This window comes from Sylvia atricapilla, chromosome 8 (assembly GCF_009819655.1).
Source record: "Sylvia atricapilla isolate bSylAtr1 chromosome 8, bSylAtr1.pri, whole genome shotgun sequence".
In the NCBI taxonomy this organism is placed as follows: Eukaryota; Metazoa; Chordata; class Aves; order Passeriformes; family Sylviidae; genus Sylvia; species Sylvia atricapilla.
In genome coordinates, this window is record NC_089147.1 from 4,549,877 (window position 1) to 4,577,829 (window position 27,953).

The window sequence follows — 27,953 nt, forward strand, 5'->3', positions numbered from 1 at the left end:
TACGCATGTAGCTGATGTAAGCCGTGAAAACATACAACAACACGGATATAACCCCAGGACAAAGTCACAGTCACTAGCTATTCTCTTCTGAAGCATTAAGGAGAAGAAAAAGCCAGGAGTTGTTTAAGAACTAGCTCACACGAGAGCCTAGAGGAGAGTTCCACCACGTGGCAGACGCAGAGGAGAAGGTGGCAAGGGCTGGCTGCGAGTTGTCACCAGCACGCACAGAGACAGACACGTGGTGCTGGCCCAAACCTCCTGGGTGCTGCTGCACATCATCAGCTGGATCCAAGAGCATGCAGAGACCACGCTTGGAAAGGTGAGGAGCCACCTCGGTTACTTACCTGGGAGTTAGGGACATCATTCGGATGCCAATGTATTTCTTTTTGGTTACAGCTTTGCCTGCAAAAAGGAAAACGAGTCTTGATCAGTTGCCCTGACCAACACAACCTCGAAGGATATTGGCTTTTCAGTTTATCACTGTTTTCACAGAATCACAGGATGGTTTGGGTTGGAAGGGACCTTAAAAGTCACCTATTTCCAACCCTCTGCCACTAGGGCAGGTTATTTTCATGTTTTCCTCTTTCAAAGCAGTGAAGTGCAGTACCTTTAGCTTGTCTGTCATGGGATTCAGTTAGGAACTTCTTTATTTTATCAGATGGGATAGCAAACGAGATGCCTGCTGTAACTTTTAATGTGTTAATTCCAATGACTTCACCATCCTGCAGAAATAAAAAAAGCCATTATTAGCAAATATTAACCTCAAAGAGAAATGGATCATTTCTTCCAAGCAGTCACAAAGACAAATTCACACTTTGTAGCCTGCTCTTCAATTTTCTAAAAGTTTAAAGTGTAATTTTTTGAGTCTACTGATAAAACACTACTTAGGGATTTTGGAAAATCAATGTGATTCTTCATTTTGTTGCAGAAGAGATCAAAGCTGGGCAATTCTCATGCTTGCAGCAGATGAGCAACACATTCTGCATCTAGTCTGTGATTATTTCAGCCACCACCACATAAAGCATGACACTGACTGCTCCTGAGCCACTATTACATAGTAACATAAATCAAAAGTTTTCCTGGCAATAAAACTCCAAAACTTCGGATGAAACATCTCTGATGCCATCTCTTTTGAAGCCTCAGCAGTTTCTTTTTCTGGTTCACCCCAGACAAAAACTGTCCAACTACAGGTATTTTTAAGTGAAGATTAAGTATGACTGAATGTGTGCTGTGAATTGGGTGGAGGAAAAAGTTGCCAAATCTCCTCCGAGGCAGAAACTCTGAGTAGTTCTGAGATTCAATCTGTGCTGTGCCTTCTGAGAACTTCACTCCATTTACCCCCAGGAGACCTGAGAGCTCTCACACAGCTTTGCAACCTCCTTCAGTCCATTCTACAATATTATAAAATAAACCCTAATATCATGAAAATATGTGGATTTTTTGTGTGTGTGATTCAAAATTAAAGGGTAGATACATTTTTAGAAATATTTAGCTGAGTTTCAGTATGCAAAAGAAAAGAATTGCCAGCTGCAGGGTAAACAGCAAGGGCAAACACCTCACTGCAAAATGTGTTTTTCCTTTTTTGCAAGGCTTGAGCAAAAAAACCCAAAACATTACACTTGTCTGAAACTATGCGAACCATAAACATCCTAAATATTGAAATCCAAATGTAGCCTTTAGCCAACATAAACACAGACAACTGATTCGTAAGAACCATGTGAATTTTGTGTAGTCAGCCAGATATTGGGAGCTCCAAATCACATCTGGTGGGGGAAGTTTGCTTTTTTGTTGGTTTGGGTGGGGTATTTTGTTTTCTTTTTTTTTTTTTTTTTTTAAATTAAAAAGCAATAATCTCAACACCAAGCAAACTTAGGGAAACTCTTACCAGATTTACTAGGGGTCCTCCAGAGTTCCCATACTGAAAATAAACACAAGTTAAGAACATGTTTTAATATTTACCTCTTAATTTGTTGCAAGCAAAATATTAAAGAAATTTTTGAAATATTTCTGTAGTACTGTTTCCATTGTCTATTAAGCACATGCAACAGAACAGTCCTAAACAGACAAACTCATAAACTACATTTTAACATCACCCATTTTAGCTGAGCTTTGCAAATACTTTGTTTTTCTTCCCCTGCCAGAGTAAGTTAAGAAAGCCAAGTTTTTCCTTTTGTTTTCTTAGTGCCACGCTAGAAACTGAGAGGTTTATAGGACAGCTCTGGGAGCTGTTAGTGAAGATTTCTTACAAGGCCAAGATGTGAAGCAGAGAAACTATTGTTTTGCCTTAATGCAGAAACCAACTCGAATCCTTAAACTAAGCTTTGGCTTCTTTCTCAGAAAACAAGATGGATTTCGAAAAGATATTTATTTGCCAGAGCATATTGCCTCCTCCCTTGCAATCTGCAAGGATTTTGAAGTGAGGGCAGATATTGTGCCTGGTGTGGTTCTTTGGGGGGGTGGTTTCTAAGTAACACCCAACCGCTGCTGCAGTGCAGATTTACAGGGAGAGAAATGCTCCCTGCTCCTAAAAGGGGCATCACAGGAGGGAATTTCAGAGCAGCTGCTGGAGAAAGGAAAGGGCTGGAGGCAGGAGCTCAGAGGGGACGTACGTTGATGATGGCATCTGTCTGGATGTAGTCCATGTCGGAGTTGCGGAGCCCCAGCTCCTTGCCCCCGCGCTGCGTGGTGCTGACAATGCCCGTGGTCACCGTGTTCTGCAGGGAAAAGGGACTCCCAATGGCCACCACAAACTCCCCTGGCCTCAGGTCTGCAGACTGACCAAGCAGAAGGACTGGCAATTTACCCTGCATATAAAAATACAACAAAAAAGAGAAGAAAATACAACTGTTAAGGCACTGGTCCGCTGGCAGAACAAATGTTACGGAAGGATGAATGCATTCACAGGATAGAGGAAAAGAGAGAGGCTTTTGTCCCTCAGGGATTTGGCTTGTTCTGTTTTCTTTGAGTGTTTTGTGTGGGTTGGTACAGAAACATCCCAGTGAGTATCCACACTGCAGTGTGGGCTCTTTACACTGGAGGACTTTTTCCACAACAGGTACCCATTAAATCAAGAACAATGGAAAGACCAAAGGAATATTTATGCTCTGCTGTACAAAGCAAACATCTGATGATAGTAGAAACGAGCCACTTCCAACACGTCTTGAAATAGTTAGCCAACAGCTGCTGCAGTAAAGATATGATATTGTTTGAGAGTGAACACTAAAGAACCATGAAAGCAATAGCCCAAGAGTTTTTAACATGCTTGTGTACAGTTAAAAGCATTTTATATTCTCACAAGACACCAGCTAATGCTTCATCTTACTTTCTTTTAATGAAGTATCTCTTCTAAATAATTATATTGCCTCCTACATACAGTGATGTCTTCCTCTGAAGATGCTAGGATTTAAAGGCCTGATGTGATTTTTTTGTTATGACAGTAGAAGATACCATTATGCTTTCCTTTCAAGATCTTATCTCTAAACGTTATAAAATAGTTGACATCTTCACATAGTTGAAGATGTTCCCACTAAAACATTCTTAAAATCCAGCAAACACTGCGTTGTACAGTAATTAAAAATAAAAAAAGGGAGGGAAGGTTGGATCCACACATTCTTGCCAATGAATCAAGGATGTTCTGAAACAGATCACACTTCAAATAAATACTTTTTTTTTATTCAACCCCTGCCTGTACAATACACATTGTCATTTCTCCCTTTTTTTCACACTGTTAAAAGTCAATCTCTACACTTAGACTGATGTGACATGTTTTTAAATATTTTTGTTTTATTTCTTGTCTAAATAATCCTGACCCTCCCCAAGTAATTTAACCATCCATGTATTTAATCATGTCACTATTTCTATTAGCATCAATGAAACTGGACACGTATTAATACAGGTTTAGACTTAAGGATTTGGAGGATTAAGTTACTGAACCCAAAAATCAAAACAGAATTCTGGAGACATCTTTTGCTTGGCAAAGCTAACTTGAACCTAGCTTTCCTCCAAGCTTGACCTACTTCAAAATTTTAAGTTTTGGCAAAAAAGGAAAGTATTGCATGTTTAATTTGGGAGCCTGTTGCTGGCTCTTCTTAGGTGGTTTTGTTACCAGCAGTATTGAGACTTAACTCAGTAAGTCATCTATAGGGACAAAAATTCAGTATTACAAACTAACCCAAATTCCCATTGCTTTGTATTTTTCACCTACAGTTTATTTCAAATAAACCAAGAGATAGACAATGCCTGCTAAGTAGAAAGCAAAAAATAGTGGCATCAGTTATCAGTATATGCTGCTGCAAATATAGAACTTATGGTTTTAATGTTAAACAAGGCTGGTCTTGTGTATCCTTTTTATCCAGCTTTGTTACAATCCCACCAGGGAAGTTTTACTCAGATGAGCAGATTGTTTCAATAAAACTCACTGCCAGCTCCCAGATAGGGTAAGATGCTTTATGGAAACTTATCTTTCAGCCTCCGGACAGCAAGAAAATAATTAAACCAACTGCTTGTTCAACAGAGTGAGCTGGAAGAGCAACAGAACAGGCAGCACAGAAAGGAGAAAGCATTTCTGAGGAAGGTTATCACAACCAGCAGTGCCCTACTAATTAATAATAATGATAAAATACAGCTCTTATCAGAGTCACAGCCACAGATAAAGCCAGTGGTTTAGCTCTGGGAAGGATCCAGCAGCTCTGCCCAGTCTCCCAATCACTTATGCAGCACTGCAGAGGAACAGCAGCAGCATCCCAGGGCACAGCCCTGACAGCCAGGGACGTGTCCAGGACAGGGGAATCAGGCTGATCCAGTCAGGATCAGCTGTGCTGTGTGGAACACAAACAGCCCCATATGGGTCATGTTTGGATCCAGGGAGCACCCTGCCCCTTCCTCCCCTGACCAGATGCTATTGAGCTTACGTAGCACGTGTTTGCAAGAAGTCATTGGCCAAAACCAGCATCTTTTTTTGGCACTGCTTTCCGCTTCTCCTTCTTTAAAAAAGCCCACACAAAAGACAAAAAGTGGTTTTTGTTTGTATCCCAGTGCATTGCACATGGATACTTTGCAGAGAAAGAGGACGTTTATCAGGAAATGCAACACAGACAAGCAAAAGAAAACAGAATGCTTTCTATGTTTCATTAACAGAGAAAAGGGAAAATAAATAAAAACACTGGTTGTGAACAAAGTTAAAAGATTTATACAAAATTCCTGAGTTGTAACAACAGTCACAAAGCCAAAATTGCATCTGGCAGCAGAGAGAAAGTACAGGAACGATCTGTGACTAATACAATTCTGATTGTGCTGAGTTTTCAGGGCTGTGCCTACACAAGCCAGGCTCCAGTTCAAACTCTGATGCTGTATGGATTGGCAGCAGGTCACCCCTGTGATTCAACATGCCTTCTGGAAAGTCTGGCTAACCTTTCCCTTGCTAGAAACAAAAATCCATTGCAAAAAACCTCCTTGTCCTGCACATATTATGAAACCCAGGTTTGGAAAACGTGTCCTCTAGTCCTTGTGATTTCACGATGTGGGGCAGGACTGGCACACTGACACCACTGCATGTAAATATGTTGGTGCCCCTACAAAGCAATGCCATGCAGAATTGGTTGTGATGAATGTATGTGTTGTCACAGCTTCAAGTTTGGAAAGATTCTCTCAAAAAAGCTTAAAACATTGCCATACTCAGTATTTAATTTTTCTTTATTAAAAAAAAAAAAAAAAAAAAAAAAAAAAAAAAAAAAAAAAAAAAAAAAAAAAAAAAAAAAAACCAACCTCAAGTATTTATTCACATTGTACACGTGGTTCTGCAATGAAGCCAGTATAAAAGCTATCAAAATCCCGTGATGGAGTGGGAAAAACATTCTCCTGCAGTCCCCAAGAGGAGCCCTGGCAATGCCAGGCAGACACTTTTGGCAGTGCTGTAACCAGGATCATGTCAGAACACCCTCTCTGTGCCCTCACACATTCCACTGGCAAACTCATCCCGAGGATGTTGAGGAATCCTGGGAAACTGAGTGTGAGTTTAGGGACCTTAATAACTATATTTAATAAATGTGCATTCTTCAATCTTTACATAATGTCTGATGGCCCTCAGGATGACATAAGCACCACTCCAAGTCGTGATCCTCCTGCTTTAACTGCAGATTTGCCACAGCAGTTAATTAAAAGTGCCAGGCCAAGGACCATGCCTTGCAGCACAACCAGGAGGAACACCCAGCACCCAAAGCCAGCTCTCCCAGTGACTCACTGCAGGGCCTTGGGCATCATAGAATATCTTTTCTACCCCTGTCTTTTCCTTTGATGAAGCCTTGGGGCTCTGCTGGATCCCTGTTTACTCAATAAAACAAATCTGCAGGCAGGCATTCTGCAAGCACACAGAAATAGGACTAAACATGCAAACCCTGAAGTGGCACATGACTCACTGTTTACACCCAGCCAGAGAAGGAGCCATTAATTAGGGTTAATATTTTAAGCTTTTGGCATCCCAAAGGGCTTCAGACATTTTTATATATGGATTTGACTCAAACCCTGGATAAACATAACTCCCACGACACGGGGAGCTGCACACCACCACAAGAAATGTCTCCACCTAACAATAGGACACGGCTATTGTGGCATGAGAGGAGAGGAAAGGTAGAGATCAGCAGCAGCAGCCAGGAGCCAGATGGACTCAGAGAAACATGGAATTATTTAAGCTGGAAAAGATCTCTGAAATTACCGAGTCCAGCCACTAAACCAGCACTGCCAAGGCCACCACTAACCCATGTCCCAAAGTGCTGCATCCACAAGGCTTTTATATCCCTCTAGGAATAGAGATTCCAACACTGTCCTTCTATGAAGAAATTTGTCCCAGTATCCACCCTGAGGCTCCCCTGGCCCAGCCTGAGGCAGTTCCCTCTCCTCCTGTCCCTGTTCCCTGGGAGCACAGCCCAACCCCCTGGCTGTCCCCTCCTGGCAGGGACTTGTGCAGAGCCACCAGGTTCCCCCTGAGCTCCTTTGCTCCAGGCTCAGCCCCTTTCCAGCTCCATCAGGAATTCTCCAGCCCCTTTCCCAGCTCCATCAGCTCCTCCTGGGGCTCCAGCCCCTTCCCCAGCTCTGTTCCCTGCCCTGGACACACTCCAGCCCCTCAAGGTCCTTCTTGCAGTAAACTGGCCAAAACAGACCCCAAGGCTCAAGGTGCAGCCCCAGCAGGGCCCAGCACAGAGGTTCACCTGGTGCCCTTTAACAGCATAACTTGAGTCAGGCAAAATAAGTGAAATCTGGACCAAACAGCTCCAAAATTAAGAGAGGAGGAAGCACAAAACCACCACCAGGCACGGCCACTGCCACAGAGAAATGGAAACCAAGAGACAGACGGCCACATGCAGGAGGTGTTTTGGTTTGAACCTTTCCATCCATGAAATAAGTGAATGTGTCTCTGTGCTGGCACAGAAAACAAGTAAATCCCTCCTCTGTTCTGTAATCCCCTTCGTTTGTGGATGGAAAGTCAGGAATTAGCAGGAAGCACTTTGCAGTTCAATAAACGGATGAAGAGGAGACAAAAGTTCTGAGTTCAATTTGTGTTAACCAGCGACAGATCTCCTCCATGCTTTTTATTTTTACGTGGAAAAGGCAGAAATGCTGGTATGGAACACGAATTCAGCTGTGAGTGTAACTCTGGCAAAACATGTAACTGTCCTGGGAATTGCATTTCTGTTCTGACTAATGAAACTATTCAACTTTCAGAATACGTTATGGCAAAATAAAAACAACCAGTCATGAGCACAAAAAAATATAGAATATCATCTACAACCTAGAAACTGCTTGACAGAGAACCAAAGAAAACAAAAAGCCCAGGCTGAACGAATTACAAGCCTCCAAAAGTATTTCATCTATAGTTAGAAAAGCAAAACTGAGTCTCCTTATCTAAATATGGAGCATGGGAAGCTTGCAGAAAAAAAAAAAAAAAAAAAAAAAGAAGAAGAAGAAAAGGATGAAGTGTTGTTTTGATATGTCATCAGGTTTTCAATTGCCTGGCAAGAGATTAATATTCTCCCTTAAAAATAAAATACAAATGAAATTACAATAAAATAAAATAAAAATAGTAATTAAAAAAAGTGCTGGTGCCGGCAGACTCACCCTGGAAATGTGAGTATTTTGCTGCATGGGAAGCTGGACCAGCACATTGTCCCCACAGTGAGGGCTACTAGAATCTGAAGATGGCAGGAAACCACTCCTGCCTAAATTGATGAATAAAAAGGAGTTAAGATCCAAGCTTTTTGCAAGCTGTTTCATTTCTATGGGTCCTGAAGGCTTCTGGAAGCAATATGTGGGCTTCCTCAGGCTCTCAAGAGGAAGCAAAGTATTACCCAGCCACAGATTTCAAAGTGAAATAGCATTTTAGAAAAGCCACTTACATCTGGTGTCCACAGAGTTTGTTATTTCAAAATGTGGGCTATTAAAACATTGATGGATAAACAGGGAAGTTTGCTTTCCTGCCTCCTCCAGTTTGGACACACGAGGGCAAAAAAGCAAATCCCCTCTGACCACAAAGATACAGACATTCATTGCCTCAGGAAACCACCAGGGGAATGAGGGCAGAAGGTCTTGTTGATTTAAAAGTGTCAAACTAAGTGTTTATTAATAAAATGCAGGAGAAACCTTAAGCTGAAGGTTTCAGCTGAAGGGCTGAAATGTCACCACAAATTAGATGTGGGTCACAAGCCCACAACTGCTGCACCACACCGATGTCAAATCCTGTCTGGGATGAAGAACCAGGAACTGGCCACACTGAAGAACAAAAATCTCCAGGACCTGGCATGTGTTCCATGTGTGATTTCAGGGTCAGTGTCTCATGGCTGGTTTTTAAGCACATAGAAAGAAGAAGCACCTAAAAAAAAAGCCATTCACTCCTCTGCTTCTCCCTTCAGTGCCAAAATACAGACATCACTTTTGTGGACAGAGCTCGATTTCCAGGGCTGGAAAGGGTCTCCAGGCAGAAGCCACCTCCACCTTCCACTGCTTTGGGCATCCAGTTTCCATTTGTGCTGGGTTCTTTTGTGATTCTGCCTCCTGTTAACCCTGATGTCGTCCATTGAATCACCCTGAAATTTCCTCCCCTCCTGCTGGTGTTTATTTTTCAGCAGCTGTATTCAGCAGCATTCTGATTTAACAAGGTAGTTATTTGCCTTGAGATGAATCCCACAATCCAGCTCTGCCAGCAGAAAAGCATCTGCTCCCTTTGGAGTGTTGTGCAAGAGTTTTGATGGGTTTCACACTCGCTGCAGTATCACACGTGCCACGAAGGACACATTATTTATTTCACCAGTCCCTGCCTATGCTGCCAAAAACCAATTTTTTCTAGGGAAGTCTTATAAATTTTGCATGTTCATATCCAAATTGTCTGCAACTGCACTGCTCCTTTCTAGTGATGTGGTCTCCTCCTTGCATTTGGAAGGATATTTAGATTGGATTCGTGGCTACCACGTTGATTCCAATCTTACTTCCTGCTTTCAACACTCCAGCAAACTGCTCTGTGTCACCACAGACATGAGAAACACTGTTGGTCTCTTTTATAGTCTGTAAAAACAAGCACATTTTAGGACTGGAACAACTCTTCCAAGGTTTCTGTTCCTCATTGACTGCAAGATGTTTTTCCACAGAGAGGAATTTAATCAGGGAAACTGTTCATCCTTACTGGTGGTGCCCAGATTCTACCACCCTCTTTCATTTCCTATTGCACTCAGCAAAGTCAAATTAGTTCTAGTAATGTCTCTGACCAGATGTTCACACCTTAGAGAAAAACAGCACTCAGGCTGCTGCAAAATCTGAACAGCTTTAGGAGTACCAGCTGCCAGCCTGATCCCACACTTCAAATCCAGCCTGTTCCTAACCAAAACACATTTTTCATCCTGCAGGTCCTGCTTTAACATGCCACACACACACAAAAAAAAAAAAAAAAGAAGAAGAAAAGATCCTTCTGCATCTTTGATATCACCTCCAAATTACTTATTTCAATTTAAGAACTTAGTCTCTTGCTTCAGAAAAATTTTAAAGGATGGTTTTCATGCCGTATCCAGATTTTTAAGGGGTCATTTTTACCATCCTGTTGACTTCTTTAGCCAGCAAATACATTTAAAATTCAATAAATTATTACCCCTGTGATTTTAAAAAGTCTTAGGCACTAAGAATGACTGCAAGACATTCCAGTACAAAAAGGAAAGCTCAAACACTGAACTTGAAAGGGTGTGTGAAAATGTCCCACAAAAGTTTGGTCTGAGATACAATTTCTCAGCTGACCACGTTTCCATTTTAACTTTTTTTGCAAACACATAAAATGTTGGTTTTAATTCTCAAATGCAAAGCAGCACCTCTCCTGTGAACAGAGGTGCTTCAGGCCTCACCTTGGACTGGCATTTCCCAGTGCCATGTTACCAGAGCTGGCTGGAAATCTGGGTCTCCCATCCCTTTAAATTTTCCCCCACTCTTCTCAAAATTGCCCTGAGCTGCAATGGGAGGGGCTGGGAGGAGAACACCACCCAAGGTACTGGGTTGTACAGCTGATAAGATGCTTCCAAGGGCAGGTCAGACCAATCCCAGCCCTGCTGAGCAGTGGTTTCCACCACAAGCTCATCTGCGTCTTGTTTTTCAAGCTGCTTCCAGGTTCTCCCTTCCCACAAGCAGCTTCCCAGGGCAATTAGGAGCCATTTCCTCAGGGTAGCAAATACTTATTCAAGCCCATGCCTGCTCTTCTCCTAACTCCTCAAGCTGATCCATCACATCAGTTCAGTGTCTCCTCTTTGACTGCCACCTCCCTTCTCTGAAGTTCATCTTCCTGCTGCTCCCAGTCCTCTCCTTCTCCCACCACGTTGTGCTTCGCTTCCAATTTTAAAGCACTTTTCCAGTTGCTCTTCTCTCCCTGCCCCATCCTGCTCATCCTGATGCTGGGGATCTTTCCCTTTGCTTCTTATTGCTTTTGCTTATTTTAAGATAAAAACGAGCAAAAAAGTGACGCCATGAAACAGAGAAAAAAACCCCAAAACGACAGAAACACTGTTGGTATTGTTTGGTTTTTCTGCCTGCTTGCTGTTCAGAAGTTTTCAAAAAACAAAAAGATTTTGAGTGATAAAGGTGGCAAGGGAGCAGCATCATATCTCGGGTCATCCAAGAGTTCTGCGTTAGGCGTCTGACTCAGTCGTGAACTCTGGCACAAACACTTCTGACCTCGCTGGGGAATAGCTCTGAACTGCAACAGCACTGCCAGATCCACACATTTTTGAGCCATGTGTTTCAGATGAAGCATTCTTGCCCGTTAAAGGTGGAGGTCATTAACTGACAGACCAAATGACAGGAGCCAACATGAGCAGCACCCCAAAGAGCCACGTTCAGCTCACTGCATCTCCATTACGCAGCATTCCCACACAACATTCCTCCTGCTACGTGTGCAGAACCCCCTGACAACTTTTCTGCTGTGGCAGGAGGCACAGTAACGCTGACAGAGGAACATTTGATATGGAGGAAGATCATAGATGGGAAGCTGCTCAGGAAACCACTTGCAGTGTAAGAGCATCTTTTCAAGCTGGCTTTAATTTCCATGTTCTAGATGTTCCCAAAGATATTTTCCATTTCAGTATCTACATCAGCGAAGGGCAAATGTATCCTCTAAAAGCCATTTGTGACATCACTATAGGCACTCAAGAGAGAGTAGCACAAGCAGAACACCTCCATTTCTTCTCTGAGACAGAGTTATATCAGATAAAGTGTGTGCAAACCAGCCAGCAAACAGGGGTGCTGGTTTTATTTTGAAGATGCACGAAAAAGTGCTATGTAATACTTTCACTACACTGAGAGGTGACAAAATTAACCACTGTCACCCACAAACTCTGCTCTTAAAAAAGTGTATCTGCCTAGTTCATATATTCTCAACAACTCAGCCCAGTAAACAACTTGTTTTTTTCCTTCAAACCTGAAAATCAGCGACAGTTTTTGGAAAGGAGGATGTTAAATCAGAGGAATAAAACGTGTCTTGCTTTAACGACTCACCTGAGAATCTATTTTAATTAGTGCAATGTCTGATTTTTCATCAACATCTTTAATTTTGGCTTCATAAGTCTCCCCGTTCTTCAGCTCCACCTTCACCCTGTTCTTGTTGGTGACCACGTGGGCATTGGTCACTATCAGCCCATCTTCAGAGACAATGAACCCTGAGCCACTGGCAACAGGAACCTCCCTCTTGGAAAAAGGAAGTCTAAAAGATAAGAGAGAAACAAAATGTTTGGTGCTGCAAAAACAAAAGCTGAAATGTTGCAAATCATTCCAAATAACAAGGAGTTTGGTGAGTTTTAATGGTTTAAGATATCTGCTGTTACTCTTGTTCAGAACTAATAAATAACAGAGATATAAAAGATAAAGCAGACCCGTTAGTTAAGCTAATTTTTTTTCCATGACTCTTAAATTACCCTCAATTCTTAAGCATGACAAATATTTATTATCTCAAAACATCTTTGCTATTTCATATCATCAATCAACATTTCTGTCAGGCTGGCAGCTGTTTTCAAGAATTTAAAAAAAAAAAAAAAAAAAAAAAAAAAAAATCAAGACTGGGCATCTTGTTTACTTGCGAAATAATTCGATGTGAACCACAGCAGGAGCGATCTTCTCCACCACATCTGCAATAAAGTTGTATTTGTGCCTCAGGCTGTTCGGATGTTCTTGGCCTGAAATAGAAACGGGGGACATGTCATGAGTTCTTCAAGTGACTGCAGGAGGGTCATTGCAAAACACCTGAATTAAAAAAAGCTCTGAGTGAGTATCTTTCCCTTCCTTAAAAGTCATCTGCAACATGACCCTTGGCCCTAGATTTCCTCCTTGCTTCTCTGCACAGAGGTGGAGTGCTTTATCCTTAGGGAAAATGATCCACGAAACCTCCTGGTCTGGAGTGCACCCCACTGGGCCGTGGGGCAGCGTGGGTTCGTCCCACTGTGGTGTCCAGGGATGAGGCACTGCAGGAGCTCAGGGTTTATTCCCTGTCTGCACCGCCCACTCTCCCTTTGTGAAAGGGATTTTGTACTCAGATGCCTCCACTGCCGTTCTCCTTTTCTGGATGGTCTACTTAGGCTGCATGGTCTTCTCAGATTAAACAAACGAGCTCTGTTCCTCTGCCAAAATGCGCCTTCTTGGAGGTTTTTGAAGTCCCAGGCTGCTGCATTTGTGAAACGCTGAGGACACCGAGGTCCTGACCCCAGTGCGAGCCCTCAGCAGCTGCTGAGAAACTTTAACTTGGGTACAAGGTTGGGCTTCCTTTCCCACCAGTGTCCCAGCACAGCCTGACCCAGCAGCCCCTGCCTGGCACCTACACATGGATGCACCTTCCACTCTCTCCACACTCCAGGCATCCCTCCCACCAGTGCCCCCTGAGGTCCATCAGCTCCATGGAGGGATGGAGCCCACCCTGCCTGGAGTCACTGAGCCAACCTCAGTGATGCTTTAAGTTTTAGCTTCCATATATTTCAGATTCTGTGCTGCTTAGATGTAGATCTGAGCCTTATATAAAGTGCCAGTCAGCTCTCTTCACAGTGTAGGGAGACAAAACAAATCCTTTTCCTGCTGAAGACCAAGGACAACTTTCAGCCCAAAGAAAACAAGAAGGATGGGACCTCACAACCTGAAGCTGTAACTGGACAATTAAACCCCAACATGCAAATGGACCAAAACTTATAAAAATATAAGACTTTGTCATGGGTGGTCCATTTTGTAACCATTCTTAGTCCATCCTGGGTGTAGCCCTGGTCAGGCTCTTGTCCTGCCCAAGGTGTATCCTGGAGGCCTTTCAATAAATCCCTATTTTATTCTCTGGCTCTGTCCAGTCTTAGTTTCAGGTCACTCTCCCCAAGGCATCACCAGGACTATAAAATAGATATGACAACACAATGGGACCACAAAGCTCTGCATTCCTGGGCAGTGCTGTAACAAAAGCTCATGGTCACTGAGTATTCAACGGGGGCCAGTGGGATTTTCAAAAGCCACTGGATCACCAACTCCTATTGTGGGCAACAGAAAACCTGTCTGCACCAAGAGACATCTAAAAATCTCTGGGGAAAACTCACAATTCTAACACAGCTTCTCTTTCTCAAGCAGTTCAGGGGCAAAACACTCCTTTTTAAAACTGGAAACAGCTATGCAAATTGGGAACACCCCAAAGAGTTATTTGGTATTCCTTCAGAGATGAGAAACACCCTTTGTTTTCATTTCGGTTTTATCTGGTGCATCCATCTCATGTTATAGAGGCACAAGCCAAGCCTGTAACAGACTTGCAGAGGAGTATTAATGTGGTGTGCTGCTCCCATCCATCTTTGCCATTTGGCTTCTAAATCCAAGCAGAGATTAAAGCAATAAGCAGCTTGTGGGTGCCCTAAGTGCCTTTGATGGTGTAAGAGGACGATTTATTTGCAGAATCACAGGAGACCGAGGACTATCCCATAAAACCATCCCAATACCCAAACCCTGAATGCCCTTTGCTATTGGAAAAACCAGAGAGGAAAACCATGCAAAATTTTAAGTGCACACTGGAGGCAATGATGTTTTGAGAACAAAATGCTGTTAACACTAACTAGACACTGCTTTGCTCCAGGGGCAAACGTGTTCCAGGTGACTTCCCAATGCCAACCAGCACACACTGCCCTCATCAGAGGGGTGCATGCTCCACCCAAACACCATCTGTCACTCAAGAACAGGGTTTTTTTCTTATTTATACCCCGTGAAACATCCCAAGGGCTTTTAAATGCTGCCTGTCACAAGCAGCAGCCACAGCAGTGACCACAAAATCCGCTGCGTTGTTTCAGAAGTGTTTATCTGCTCTATGGAGCAGCAACATCGATCAGGAAACTTTTATCCTCACCTCACTGTTTTCCTCAAGAATATTCAGTGCTTTCTGATTTACACACGAGCTGTTGCCCTTAGGCTTTCCCCCACAGAGGCATAAGGGCTTGCTGATTGAGAAATATCAATTTACCAAATGATTTATATTCCCTACTAGAAATGTTCAGTGTCAGACAAGTCATTTCATTGCTGTAAAGCTGACAGTAATAACAGGGACAGTTTTGGGAAACTGCTGCAATAAGAAAAGCAGTTAGGAATTATCCACTTGCATTAAATAGGTGCTTAGGCAGATTACCAGATAGGATTAACGTGGTGCTGGGCTAAAACCCCACGGGGCACTGCTGCAGCCATCGATATGCTTTTTGATCGCTGCTTATAAAATGATTTCATCTCAGCTGCAATGCTGTAGAAATCCAAAGGTCACATCCTGCCCTTGGGAAAATAAAGAAAAAAAAAAAAGAAGCAGCTCCATGGTTGAGGGAACTGCACAGGAAAAGCACAGCTTTTTTTTCCATGCCTTCAATCTTTTTTGCTTTTAGCCACTGAAGAAGAAAAAGGATGCCCAGGCTGTACATGGTAAGACTGCTAATACTTCACCCCAGAGCTGCCTTCCCTTGGAGCTAGAGCCTACAAAAGCCAGGATTTCAGAGGCAACAGTATTTTGTCCATAATCCACCTCCTCATGCAGTCCCAAACGAAACTGCGGAGTGAAAACAAAAAGAGTTCAGAATTTCCTAGTTTGAAAAAGTTAGATAATAAACACCAATTCATGGCATACTGACCCAAAAAGCTCCCAGCAGCTGGCCACGCCTGCCTAGTGCTTATGTATTAGGAATTCCTGCATTGTGTAACACAGTTTTGCAACTGCTCTTGAACCACTGCCCATTTAAATGGAAAACATACCTTTTTAAAGCAAATAAACAACAGTCAAAAGTACTAATCTTGATGAACTCATTGATGAATATTCACGCAAAAATTCCTGTGAACCGGCCTTTACCATCAACATAAAATCTGAAGGATGTAGTAGAAATACTGATACATTGAAAAATTTCTTTTATCACTGAGCTAAAGTATAAAGGAGGGCAAAAAACCAACCTAATTGCTCTTTGGGATTACTGAGTTACAGACAGGGAGCTGAGAGCTGCACTGATCTTTCCTACAAGAAATCACCTCTGTGTGAAATTTTATCCAAGATTTGAACCTAGGCACAAACCACCACGTGGAAGCCTAAATGGCCATAAAAACACCCAGCTTACAAATTGAATATGAGTAGATGCTCATTCCTCAACCAGCACAGGGCAATTTCCAGCCACCATCAGCCACTGTAGGAGACAGCAGTGAAACTGAGCTTCACCAGATATACTTTCCTCTTCTCTCTTACACATCTACTTTCCAGCTGTAATAGCTCAGGGCCTTAGTAGAAAATAAATGTTTTCATTTGGGGGGAGTTTTTTTGGGTTTTTGTTTGGTTTTGGTTTTTGTTTTTTGTGAGTTTTTGTTTTGTTTTGTTTTTTTTGTTTTATTGTTGTTGGTTTGGTTTGGTTTTTTTTATGGGGTTTTTTGGGGGTTTTTTTTGTGGGGTTGGTGTTGTTTTGGTTTGTTTCTAAATCATTGAGAGTTGGGCTTGAATAAAGCTTTAGTTCCTAAATACCTTCAGGCTCTGACGTTCAGATCTTCCCAGACTGCTCCTCTTTCTATTTATATGCTGTGATGATTGTGTTTTGTAACGTTTTTATTGAACTATTGCACAATGCCCTAAATGCCCACGAGCATGGCTAAGAAACCTTTATTAATGGCATTATAAAGATGATTGTTATGAATTCAGTTAATGACAAAAAATAAAAACAAACCCAAAATATAAATAGGTTGTAGCATGAAGAATTCCCAAGGCAACTAATTTTTCAAAGACTTCAAAGGTGTGCTGGCTGCCAGCCCTGAAATGAGAAGACAAATCTCTGCCAAGTGGCATTAACAGGGCTAATAATCAGTAAACAGACTGCTAGGAGAGCAAGACAGAGTACCAAGCCATGAAAAAAAAGCACACCCAGTTGTAAACAACTGAAGTAATTTGGTTTCATAAAGAGGAGCCAAAAAGCAAATTAAGATCTGGGTTCTGGTTAGGTCATTACTCAAAGTGGCATCAACGCAATGATGCTCACACACGCTGCTTTTGGTGATTATTTTGGGCTAAACTGAAGAGATGCTTTGGAGATAGAAATCTCACCAGAGTAAGCTCTCCCCTTCTGCTGGGAGAGCTGTGTCTGATGCTTTAGAACACTTCTCTTGGCACAGAGAAGAGAGCAGGTCTTCAAACAAAGCTTTGGGCACATCTCAGTCAGGCACGGGGCTTTTCCCCACCCAGTTTTCACTCGTTTTTGAAAAGGGGGTTCTGCTCTCCTTCATCAGGACCTTCCCACTGACGGAAGTAAGGAGCAAAGTCATAATCCCATTTAATAGGACTTTTTGTCTTGGGCAAGATGAGAGGGGGAAAAATCACATCCCAGCGACTCTCTCTGTGCCACCCTCATGGCAGGGCTGCAGTTTATGGGATAACTGAAGATATTAAACTGCCCAGGCTACTGAAAATAGGTGATTATTTCCCCCTGCACTCATCACCACTTATTTAGACACACACCAAGGGGTTTGAAAGCATGGCTTGGGTTTGGGATTCTCTGCAGAACGAAACCAAAAGAGCTGCAGCGCTCACGAAACCTCTGGGCTGCCAGAACCGGTGACTACTGACACAAACCACAAACCAAGTTTTCCTTGGAGAACTTCCACCCTCCCAAATAAAACTCCAGCCGCTGCTGTTTGTACAAACTTCCATTCATGCCATAGGAAAACCTTCAAACCTCTGACTATGGAGACAAAAAAAACCAAAAACCTCCAGCAAAGGTGCTCAAGCTCACTGAAAACAGGGGAGTCAGGAAGCCCTGCTGGAGAGAGACAAGGAAAAAGTGTGGGAATCTGCTGCCACACTTTCTTTTTTTAAATTCCAGAAAACTGCAAGCCTAAATATTCCACTTCCTATTCAAGGATAAATTGTGTAATTCACCAAAAAAAGGGTATTACACAATGAAAACACTAAGAAAATAAAGAACAACATTCTACGTGTCACAGGCAATTTGCTCAAGAGCAGCTCTTAGGTCATTGGAGGGAATTTTGAGAGGTCTAAACCACAGCACCTTGTTAATACAGATGCTATTGCATCAGTTATTTTTTCCCCTGTATAATCCATGCAGAAACTCAAGACACTTCAGAAATTTCTGGGAGGAAAGTCTATACTGCTCCAACATTCCTAAAATCAAAAATATTTTCGTAGCCCTAAATAATAGTAGAATAAAATGCTTGAAATCTCTCCAAACAGTAAACTCCACAAATCTGGTCTTCACTTAAAATATTTCCTGCAGCAAGAATCACTTCAAGATTAAAGTGAGGATTTTAAGTGAAATTGCTATTTGGCATAATTGCACACGTGCAAAGGGAAACCAAAGTCCATTCTCATCATCATAATATTTAGATGATCAATTCTTTCTTGGCAGTCTTCAACAAGGACTTTGCATTTTCCCTGCTAATCCAAAAGCAGAAACTCATTCATTTTAATCACTGATTTTAAACAAACCCTAAAGAGCTGCCAAGATAAACAAAACAGGGAATCTACACAAAGTTCATAGAACAGAACAGCTCTCAAATTAATGGTAACACAGGGACAGTTTTCAGAGCAATGTGTGGTCTCTCATAGACAAAAGCACGTAACAAAATAAAGGTGAAAAAGTTTCATGTTTTAGTTGATATTCTACTCATTTGCTACTGACCACAAATTAATGCCCTGAGAAGAGCTTGAAAGGGAGAGGTATTGAGAATTCAGTTGGAGAAATAAATAAAAGCAGATATTGGCAACACAAGGATGTTCCCAATGTCTGATGTCCCATCCCTGCAAGTGTCCAAGGGCAGGACAGGGCTTGGAGCAGCCTGGAATAGTGGAAGGTGTCCCTGCCCATGGCAGGGGTGGAACTGGATGGAATTTAAGGTCCCTTCCGAGCCAGACCACGCTATGATAATAAGAATTATCAAGTTATACGGGGAGAATGACATAAGGAGTTCTATAAGTGTGTTTATAAAACAGCAATAAAAAGTATTTGAAGATGATGAAATTGCAAAGCAAAGTCTTCAGAGAACTTTGGTCCAGGCTCTTTAGTCCAGCTTCTTTCTCAGTGGGAATCAGACCTCTTTGGTATCCAGTACCAAGGCTGTTGAGGATGTCCTTGTCACTGAAAAAGGTCAACGGGCAAATTCCTCAGGTAACATGCCCACAGCTTTCCTCTAGGAAGTTCCTATACAATTTCAGATTTACACTTTCACTTTTAGCCAAACAGGAACTTTTCCTACCGCTTATCTACAAGGCAGAATAAGTGAGAAGTTAATCAGATACAGAACATCTTTGTAACAACTCAGCTGCTGAATTACTACAGGTCACAGGACTGGAAGGTTCTGCAGAGAAGAAACACCCTGGATGGGTGCATCTTGGTCCAAACTGTGTTACTCCGTCTCCATGCAACTTGTGAAAAGCAATTTGTGTTTTAGTGTCTTAAGATTTAGCTCTAAAATGGGCATAACCCCTATTTTATCTGATTGGAACAATCTCGGCCTTTAGCAACCCTTGCAGAATCTCACAGCGGGGAAAATATGTACATAAAAACTCTCAAGAATGCCAGAAATTCCTTTATAAAACCAAGTGCACTGGCTGCCCCTGCAAAACAGACTCCCAGCTACAGCAGCAAGGAGCAAAAACCACCAGAGGCTTTTGAGCTGATGAGGCTCAGAGGCAACTGGGTGTCAGCAGGGAGGGCAGGGATCCAGAGAGGAGAGACAGCTCCATCTAAAACAACAGGAAAACTGCAATTCCTTCTGTAAACAGCAGCGGTGAGGTGGGAGGAAACTCAGCTTGTGCATAAACAGGCAGGCCTGGAGCCCCTGGAAGGGCAGGGAAGGAGGAACGCAGCCCTGGGAGCAGGAACACGCCGTTCCTGCAGCAGCATTGCCATATTAATACAATGCTGAGGGGGGCTCAGCAGAGATGACAAATTAATTGGGAGCCAGAAGCCCTCTGACAAAGGCACAGAGCCCTGGTGGCCGTGCCAGCAGCGCTGGCAGTGCCCTGCACAGGGCACCAGGAGTGGCATGAGGCAGCCTGCAGGGAGATGCTCAGACACACGGAATAAAGGTGAAGAGCAATTCAGGACAAGGGCAAAGAGTGCTGAGCTCGAAACTATCATTAACAGCAGCTCTGCCTGAGCTGGAAACACTAAAAAATGTAATTCAGGTAGTTGTGGAAAAGAGTCTGTCCCATTTCCCGCAGACAGAGGAACAGAGTATTTCAGCCAACAGGTTAAAGCAGACAATTCTCTTCTCTGCAGAAGGCTGAAAATACAACAGATGAGTCAGGAATAATTTCTCCTCTCCTTTTTTTTTTTTTTTTTTTTTTTTTTTTTTTTTTTTTTTTTTTTTTTTTTCCAGCCCTGCTCAGTCTCTGTGCCTTCCAAGTCGGGTCATCACCCTGCTTTACCTCCCAGCTCCAGCTCACTACAGGCAGAGAACCAGCAAAATAACCTCCAAATGCCCATTAAGTACCAACAACGTGCTAATTCCTATATCCCACATGTAACCAGCAGCTGTCTGATCTGGAGAATTCCACGGAAAATTATAAACCCATCAAGATCTCATTTTAAGTATGTGAGAAACTTTCACACTGCATGTCCAGAAGAAATCTCTGCTTAAGAGAGACTTAGCTTCAACTTCCAGGAACCCTGGTATGAAGACACCAGGGAATAAAAACAAGTTCTTGTTTTCATGCTTCTTAAACTTCTCTCTAGCCTGAAAAAAAAAGAAACCAACCAAAAAACAAACTCTTAAGGGGAAAGCCTATAAAAAGCTTCCTAAGATGCTGCTTCTCTGCAGCTGGAGAAGGCATTGATTTCACCACTTTGCTGTGGCAGGACTTAGAAGTGACATGGAGCTGATACAAATAAGGATCAATTTTTTAGGAAAAAGAGATAGAAACCCCATCAGAACAGTAATAAACCAGACACCTCTCCTACTCTGGGGTGTTATAATTGTACAGTACATGAACCCAGCATGACTACATTGCAAAAGCCTCAACAGCCTGAGAAATCTGTCAGCCTTTGGCAGTATTTTCTACATCTGTCTCAAGAATCACTCCAAGACCACCCAGATTTGTTTCAATTCCAATCAGGAATCAGTGAGTGGCTGGGAAATGAACCTGGGGTAATGTAGATGTTCCTTCTGCCACTCTACCTGGAGAGGTGCAATAAGGGGGTGGCACTGCCACTGGTGGGGCAGCCACTGTCACACAGAGCCCTGCTGCTCCTGTAGTTCCTCATGAAAGGTTTAGAGGACAGCAGGTTTCAATTTCACTCTCTCAAATATTCATTTTTCAAAGATATCTAGAGTTCTAATTATTATATTCACTGGTCCCCTATCAACAGTGGCTAATTAAAAATTGATATTCATATCTATTAACACCTATCCTGCTCTATTTTATGGACCATCTGAGTATTTTTCATATTTTATAAGTGGCTCTGCTTGCTCACTTTTAGTCTCTGAATACAAAAGAAAGCATGGGTCAGCCAGGCTTTACCTTCTTAGATTGAGGTCTACACAGAGATAAAGGGCAGACATTCCAAACACTGCCTGCCCTGTCCTGGAAAAAAGAATGAATCATCCCTTTACCACCACAAAGGCTGAAGCATGAGATTCCTCGGGGGCTGTGTTTATTTCGGGGGTGGGATGGTGGGAGGAGAGAGACTTGTTTGGGTTTCTCTTCCTTCCCAGTGCTTGGTCCACCCACTCCTTCCCTCCTCCAAGAGGGTTTTCTGCCGATGCAAATCGACGGATCATCGATGCTGTGAGCAGGGCAAAGCCAAAACTGCAGCCTGCAAGTTAGAGAAATGGAGTAATGGAAAAGAAAAGCAATGGAAAATGGAGCAGCAACGCTGGCAGGGTGCAGAAAACTGAGCAGGGACTCCTGAAAGCTCAGTTTGCTCTCAGCTCTGCTGCTGGCTGACCTTGAGCAAAGCTCTTTATCTTTCCCTGCCCTAGATTCACTGTCGGTGAAATGGGGCAATGACAGCACCCTCTGGAAAAATATTAAGAGCTCCTGCTAATGTTACCCTCTGCTACAGAAAATATTTCAAATCTTAGACCACTGGGTAACTTCTGTGCATGGTTACCAGATTTAATAAGGGTTATTTTATCCATCAGTTTTCTGGCAACAAAACTATGTGCAAATCCATGTGTTAGGAGAAACATTTTAAGCGCCACAGCTCTGTCTCTTTGCACTTCTGCAAAAGGGGATGTAGTAACTATTCATTGCACATCCCTCTCCCTTGTATCACCAAAAAGAAAAAAAGGCTTTACAAGAGTGAGGAGATGGAAAGACTGAGAAACCCCGATGGGGAGAAGATGACAGAGACAAAAAAGAGGTTTGGTATTGGTTAACCAAAACCACACGGAGTTTTAATGGCACTGCTCACAGTGACAGGGCCAGGTACCAGCCTGCAGGAAAGGCAGAGGAAAATGCATCTGCTTACACATGAAACACACACTTCCTTTGTTTTTCCACTTTTTTTTTCCCTCCAGAATCAAGCTCTTGGCAGAGCAATTGTAAAGAATTGCACAACCCAGCTGACCTGCAGCCTTGTGCATCACCTTATCAGTGGCACCAGGGTGCCTGATATTAACCCAGAAATTCAAGAGCTGCTCTGTCTCCCTGAGTAATTCACCTCCAGTTTGTAAAATATGGTAGCAAAAATCTTCTCAGTTCACTTATCTTTAAAATAACTTGTCACCTGTGTCCTGTCTCACAAGATATTATAACTCTCCTGTTACCTACAGATATAAGGTCAACATCCATTAGTATAAGACAAATTATTTTATAGCCCTTTGATATAAGGGAGTGGAGGCTTATTTTTCAGTTATACTCTTCTCTTTGAAGCATGACAACCAATTTGGGAACCACAGTGAGCTGCATCCAGAAGGCAAAATGAAGTCTTCTATTCTACATCCTGAACGCAGCCTCCAAAATAATGTCAGGTATTCACTTGGGCCCAGTTAAAAGGCAGTGGGACTCACTGCCAAGTCCAGCCAGAGCTCCTAGAGGCCCCAGCAGCTCCTGGGAGTGAGGAATGGCTGTGCTTTCAACACGAATCAAGTCCCACAATACCCCAGTTTCTATTTCTGACGTTGCTTCCTTTCAATCCAAGCACACGTAAATTCACATTTGAAAAATATTTTCCAGCTTCTCCTATTTCTTGGACGGCAGAGCCTGAGAGCTGCTTGGGATATGCTGCCTCCCTCACATCCAAATCTGCTTAACAACACTCCTGCTGCTTACTCACGGCCTCAAGAATTCCTGCCCAGTCCACAGGTACCTTTAAATTTCAAAGCCTGGAAGATGAAAGGATTGAATCTTTCCAAATCTGTGTTTACCGACTTGACTGTTTGAAGTCTGGAGACTGCAAAATTACTGCCTGCTCCCCAGGAAGGAAATCTAGATGTGGAGAGGGGAAAAGGTGAGCTGCTTCTGACAAACCACTTCTTACAGTGGCCTCCTCTCCGAGCTGAGTACTTGGCTTTGGAAAAGATTTTTAATCCCACACTTGGGAATTGGTTCTCTTCTGGAAAGATGTTGCTATTTATTTCCATTGCCTTCAGCTGCCTCTTCTCTCCCTCCCTCCCTCCTTCCCTTCTCCTGCTGCTGCAAAATAGACTGAGGAAAAGTTGGAAAAGAATGATGTTCAGACCACCCAAACAGCAGCTGAGGGAGGAGATTAAATTTAGCAGCACTGGAATGCTCATTTGTGCACTCAGACCCTAAAAACCTGGTCCTCCTGGGTCGTTTTTAATAGACTTGGCACGTGCCAAGTAACCTGCCAAAGTCTCCCAACACTTCTTCAGCACACAAATAATAATAGTAATAAAAATAAAAACACCACCATGTGCCTGTTATGAACTTCAGGGAAACAGCTGAAAGCCTCCTTCATAACAACAGTATCAACTTCCCTCTTGATAAATGTCTGGCCGAGTTCCCAACCTTCCCAGATTTCCCTGCTGAGTTCCTGTCCCTGCCCCGATTATTCCAGGCTCATCCCTGTCCCCATGAGCAGCAGCGGGCACAGAATGCAGGCAGGTCCATCTCCTGCCCATCCTCTGCAGCACTGAGCTCACTCTCAGGCTGTTTTAGAAGGACTCAGCGAGTGACAAATGGGTTATTGACCGCAGAGGTCCTTTTCTCCTGCCAGATAATTACACAGAGACACTTGGATGCAGTTTTGCCTGGTGCATTTCAAAACACAAAGTCAGCCACTTCGCTAGAAACTGAGCGATTTTTTTTTATTCCTGCTTCACCCTCCTTGTCTCTAGAACTGTGAAATCAGGTGATGAAGGAGCTAAGTCTATCTCAGTGATACAGATTTCCAGATTGAGAGTTACCCCCCACCTCTGCCTCTGCGCAGGCAATCAGGCTGTAACGAGCTGCTTAATCTAAGCCCTAAAAGCTCCCATCAAAGCCCAGATGTGACATCGTGCTGTGAGCATGCCTGGGACCAAAGTGTGAGCCACCTTCTGACCGATGCCAGCAAGCTGAGGGCTGCTGAGCTCACTGGGATACCACATCACACATAACAAACCTCATAAAAATATGAAAACATATAAAAAGCAGCTCAGAACCAGGCAGAAAATAGTTTGAAATGGAGAGCAACCACTAGGAACACTCTTCTTCCTCGGGTTAGTGTGGAAAGGACAAATCCAGGTTAGTTTATATTTTACAGTGTGAAGAGAACTACGTGGAGGGAAGAGCACACTGCCCCAAAACACCTGCCAACACCTGTGGGAAAAACGAGGAGGGGAATAAAGCCTGGTTTAAGTTGTGTGCTGAGCCTTCTTCCCTTGGTCAGCAGGAGGGGTTTAAGGCCACCAAAAACATATTTGCAGAAGAAAAAGAAAACATCCTCCCAGCGTGCTGAGCCTCACCACTGAATGCTGAGGTGTCGTGGCACTGACCTCGCTCCTGGGTGTGGGATGCTCTGACACAGCCACAGTTTCTGCCCAGAGGGACATTCACCTTGTCTCTGTGCCTCTTCTGCAGCATCAACACACCCAGAGCTGCACCAGCACGGGCTCTGCAGGCCTGAACATCCCCTGGCAGCTCCTGTCTCTCATGCTCTGATGGAAAGGGAAGTTTTTTTAGTGACAGCTGCAGCTCAGGACCCCTGTCCAGGCTGGTGCAGAAAAGGCACAACAGGGTTATGCTGTGGGCACAGCACAGCTGGACATTGCTGGGAAGGGTTTGAGGCTCATTTTGCATAGGGAATCATCCCTCTCATGCATCCTCTCGTGCCAGAGGAACCTGCTCCTGCCTCTACTGCATCCTCTCCAATACAGCTGGTATTCGAAGAGATTCCCTGGGAATCATTGACCAACAAAAAAAACCAGCACTGGGAGTGGACTCTAGTAGATGAAAATTGAAAATGACAGAAAGTTTTACTTTATTTTCATCAATATATGCATCACTGTACTTGATCTGCTACTGAAATACCGTGAAGGTTAAAAACAACAACAAAAAGTTCTTTCCAAACATTTTGTTACCATCCCTTTGTTTCCCTAGGCTGTTGCATTATACTGACCAAATTATTTACGTGGGTGTGTTACTATGAAAAAAAAAATGGCTAGAGATAACTCAGTCTTCAGGTAGAAAAAGCACTCCTGATGACGAATTTAAAATAAAATTACAAATTAACTACTTTAGAGAGCCAAATATAAGGCAATGCTTTTTCAGAACATCGATTTACAGCCTACTCTCCATCCCTTTTTATTTCAGGTTCTTTACATATCAAAAAAAGCTTTGCTGGTAGCAATGTTTGCTCCCATCCAGGGACAAACATGTGCTACTGCTTGGCTTCTCCAGCACTTTCTTTTTGTTCCAGAGGTGCAACGGGGCAAAATGATTGTCTGGAATTACTCCTGATGGATCTACAACAGCAGAGCTTTCCCAGAGAGGGACTCTGTGCAGCCTGTGCATTTTCTGTATCCCCCACCAGAGGCACGTACTGCTCCCAGCTCAAACACAGCCTCAATTCTGCAAACGTTCAGCAGAAAAGGCTGAGAAAACAGTATTGGTTTCATGAATCGAGAATAAAAATCACAAGGCATTGTCTTACACCGGGCATCAGGAAACTGTGTGAAAGGTTTGATTGTCTCCAGTGTCAGCAAATGCCAGCAACGTGCCATGGAGCACAGCACAGCTTTGACACTATTGAAGGGACAACCAGGGGTACAAAAAATTGATTGTGTTGACACCAAAGCTGTGAGCTTCATCTGTAGGCTGAACACACAGCCAACTATACATCAGAATGCTTTTCTGATGGAGAGGTGATGGCTAAAGCTAGACAAAAAGATGTGTTCTAAAACAAAGGAAGTTCAGAAATGATACAACTTATACCAAAAGAATTAATGCTCGCTAAAACAGCGCTGATTTACTAAAAATTACCACCACTTCAGAAATAAAGGCTTAATTCATGCTCATTTTCACACGTTACCCCGTAATGGTGCTGAATAGCTTGGAAGGGATTACACAGCCTCGGTTTAGGAGCTTTAATCCAGCCTGTATTAGGGGCTGCATCTTGTGACGATCATCCCCAGTTTATCCCGGCTCGGCTCTGCCCCGCTTTGTGTCACTCACATCCTGCACTCACCAAACACTTCTCGGGCTGCTCAGCCCAGCCGCTCCAGCTGCTGAGCCGCCGTTTCGTAACCCGGCAATGCCTTTTTACACCGCTGACAAACGATTTGCATCCGTCCTGCGGCTCTCTCGAGTGCTCGCATTACATTCGGTTTGACTGCACTGACAGCTAAAGAATGCTGCAGGAGAAATGCCACGCATCGTTGCTTATCGGCGGCCATCTCCATCCTCAAAAATCCCCAACAAAAACAAACACAAAACTCTACACCGAGCTCAACACGCTGTTAACAGGCTTTTGCCTTTCCGGCAAGGCTTTTATTAATCAGAGCGCATCTGCTAAGCCGGGCCAAGGCAGGCTGCTGCCTGTTCTGCCTTCTCTCCTTTGCTCCATCACATCTGAAAGGCTCCTGCATTCCTGGTTTTATTCCCCGGGGCATTTCCCTGTGACAAAGAGCCGGGACAGCAGCTGGCTCGAGTTTTTTCTCCAAACTTTGCCGGAGCCGCACAGCCGGCCCCGGGTCCGCAGCCGTACTCGCTTCTGAGGTTTGCACCAGTTTGGAGCTCTGCATCACCCCTCGGGGGCTGGGAGATAAGCTTGAATCGGGTACAGAGCTTTTCCCCCTCTGCACTTGGCAGCCGCTCCCAAACCGCATTCCAGCTCCGGTTTCTGGCTGGGCTGGAGCGCTCAGGCTGAGCCGCGGCCAAGCGGCTCCTCTCCGCGCTCCCTCCTCCTGGCAAAGCCGCGGCCGCACCGCCGGCAACCCGACCCGGCGTGGGGACCATGGGGCCGACCCTCCGCGCCTTCCCCCCGCACCATCCCCCGGCCACACAGCATCCTCATCATCCTCATCCTCATCCTCATCCCCATCCTCACCCTGCCCGCAGGCTCCGCGCTGGATGGCGATGATGGGCGGCTGCCGGAGGCGCTCGGCGCGGCGGCTGGCGGCCCGCAGCTGGCAGTGGCTGGCGTAGGTGACGGCATCGCTGCCGCACACGGGCTCCGCGCTGGTGCACTGGCAGCGGCCCGGGGCCGCCCGTTTTCGCACCGTGGCCGAGGCGGGGACGGCTCCGGGCGGCAGAACGCACTGCAGCCCCTCTCCGCACGGCGGCCCCGAGCCCCCGCCGCACGCCTCGCCCTCCTCCGCCCCGCACACCCGGCAGCAGCCGCAGGAGTCCAGCACGGGCCCGCCGGGACAGGCTGAGGGCAGCGCGGGGCACCGCGACCGATCGCAGCGCTCGGGGCAGGCGGGCTGAGGAGAGGCCGACAGCGACGGCAGCGCGGAGGGCAGCAGGGCCGCCAGCAGCAGCGTCCAGCCCCGCAGCGGCATCGCGGCGGCGGCTCCGGGGC

General features: G+C 44.2%; 1 protein-coding gene across 1 annotated transcript in view; it reads right to left on the reverse strand.

The window, feature by feature from the left end:
* HTRA1 (HtrA serine peptidase 1) overlaps positions 1 to 27,953 on the reverse strand; it is a 32,230-nt gene extending 4,277 nt beyond the window's left edge. Inside the window, exons 1-7 of the mRNA XM_066323458.1 lie at positions 27,480 to 27,953; positions 12,587 to 12,686; positions 12,013 to 12,217; positions 2,610 to 2,804; positions 1,886 to 1,918; positions 608 to 722; positions 345 to 402 (exon numbers count right to left, since the gene is read on the reverse strand). Coding sequence (XP_066179555.1) covers positions 345 to 402; positions 608 to 722; positions 1,886 to 1,918; positions 2,610 to 2,804; positions 12,013 to 12,217; positions 12,587 to 12,686; positions 27,480 to 27,933 — 1,160 coding nt within the window. The 5' untranslated portion in view covers positions 27,934 to 27,953. The remainder of the gene's footprint in view (positions 1 to 344; positions 403 to 607; positions 723 to 1,885; positions 1,919 to 2,609; positions 2,805 to 12,012; positions 12,218 to 12,586; positions 12,687 to 27,479) is intronic.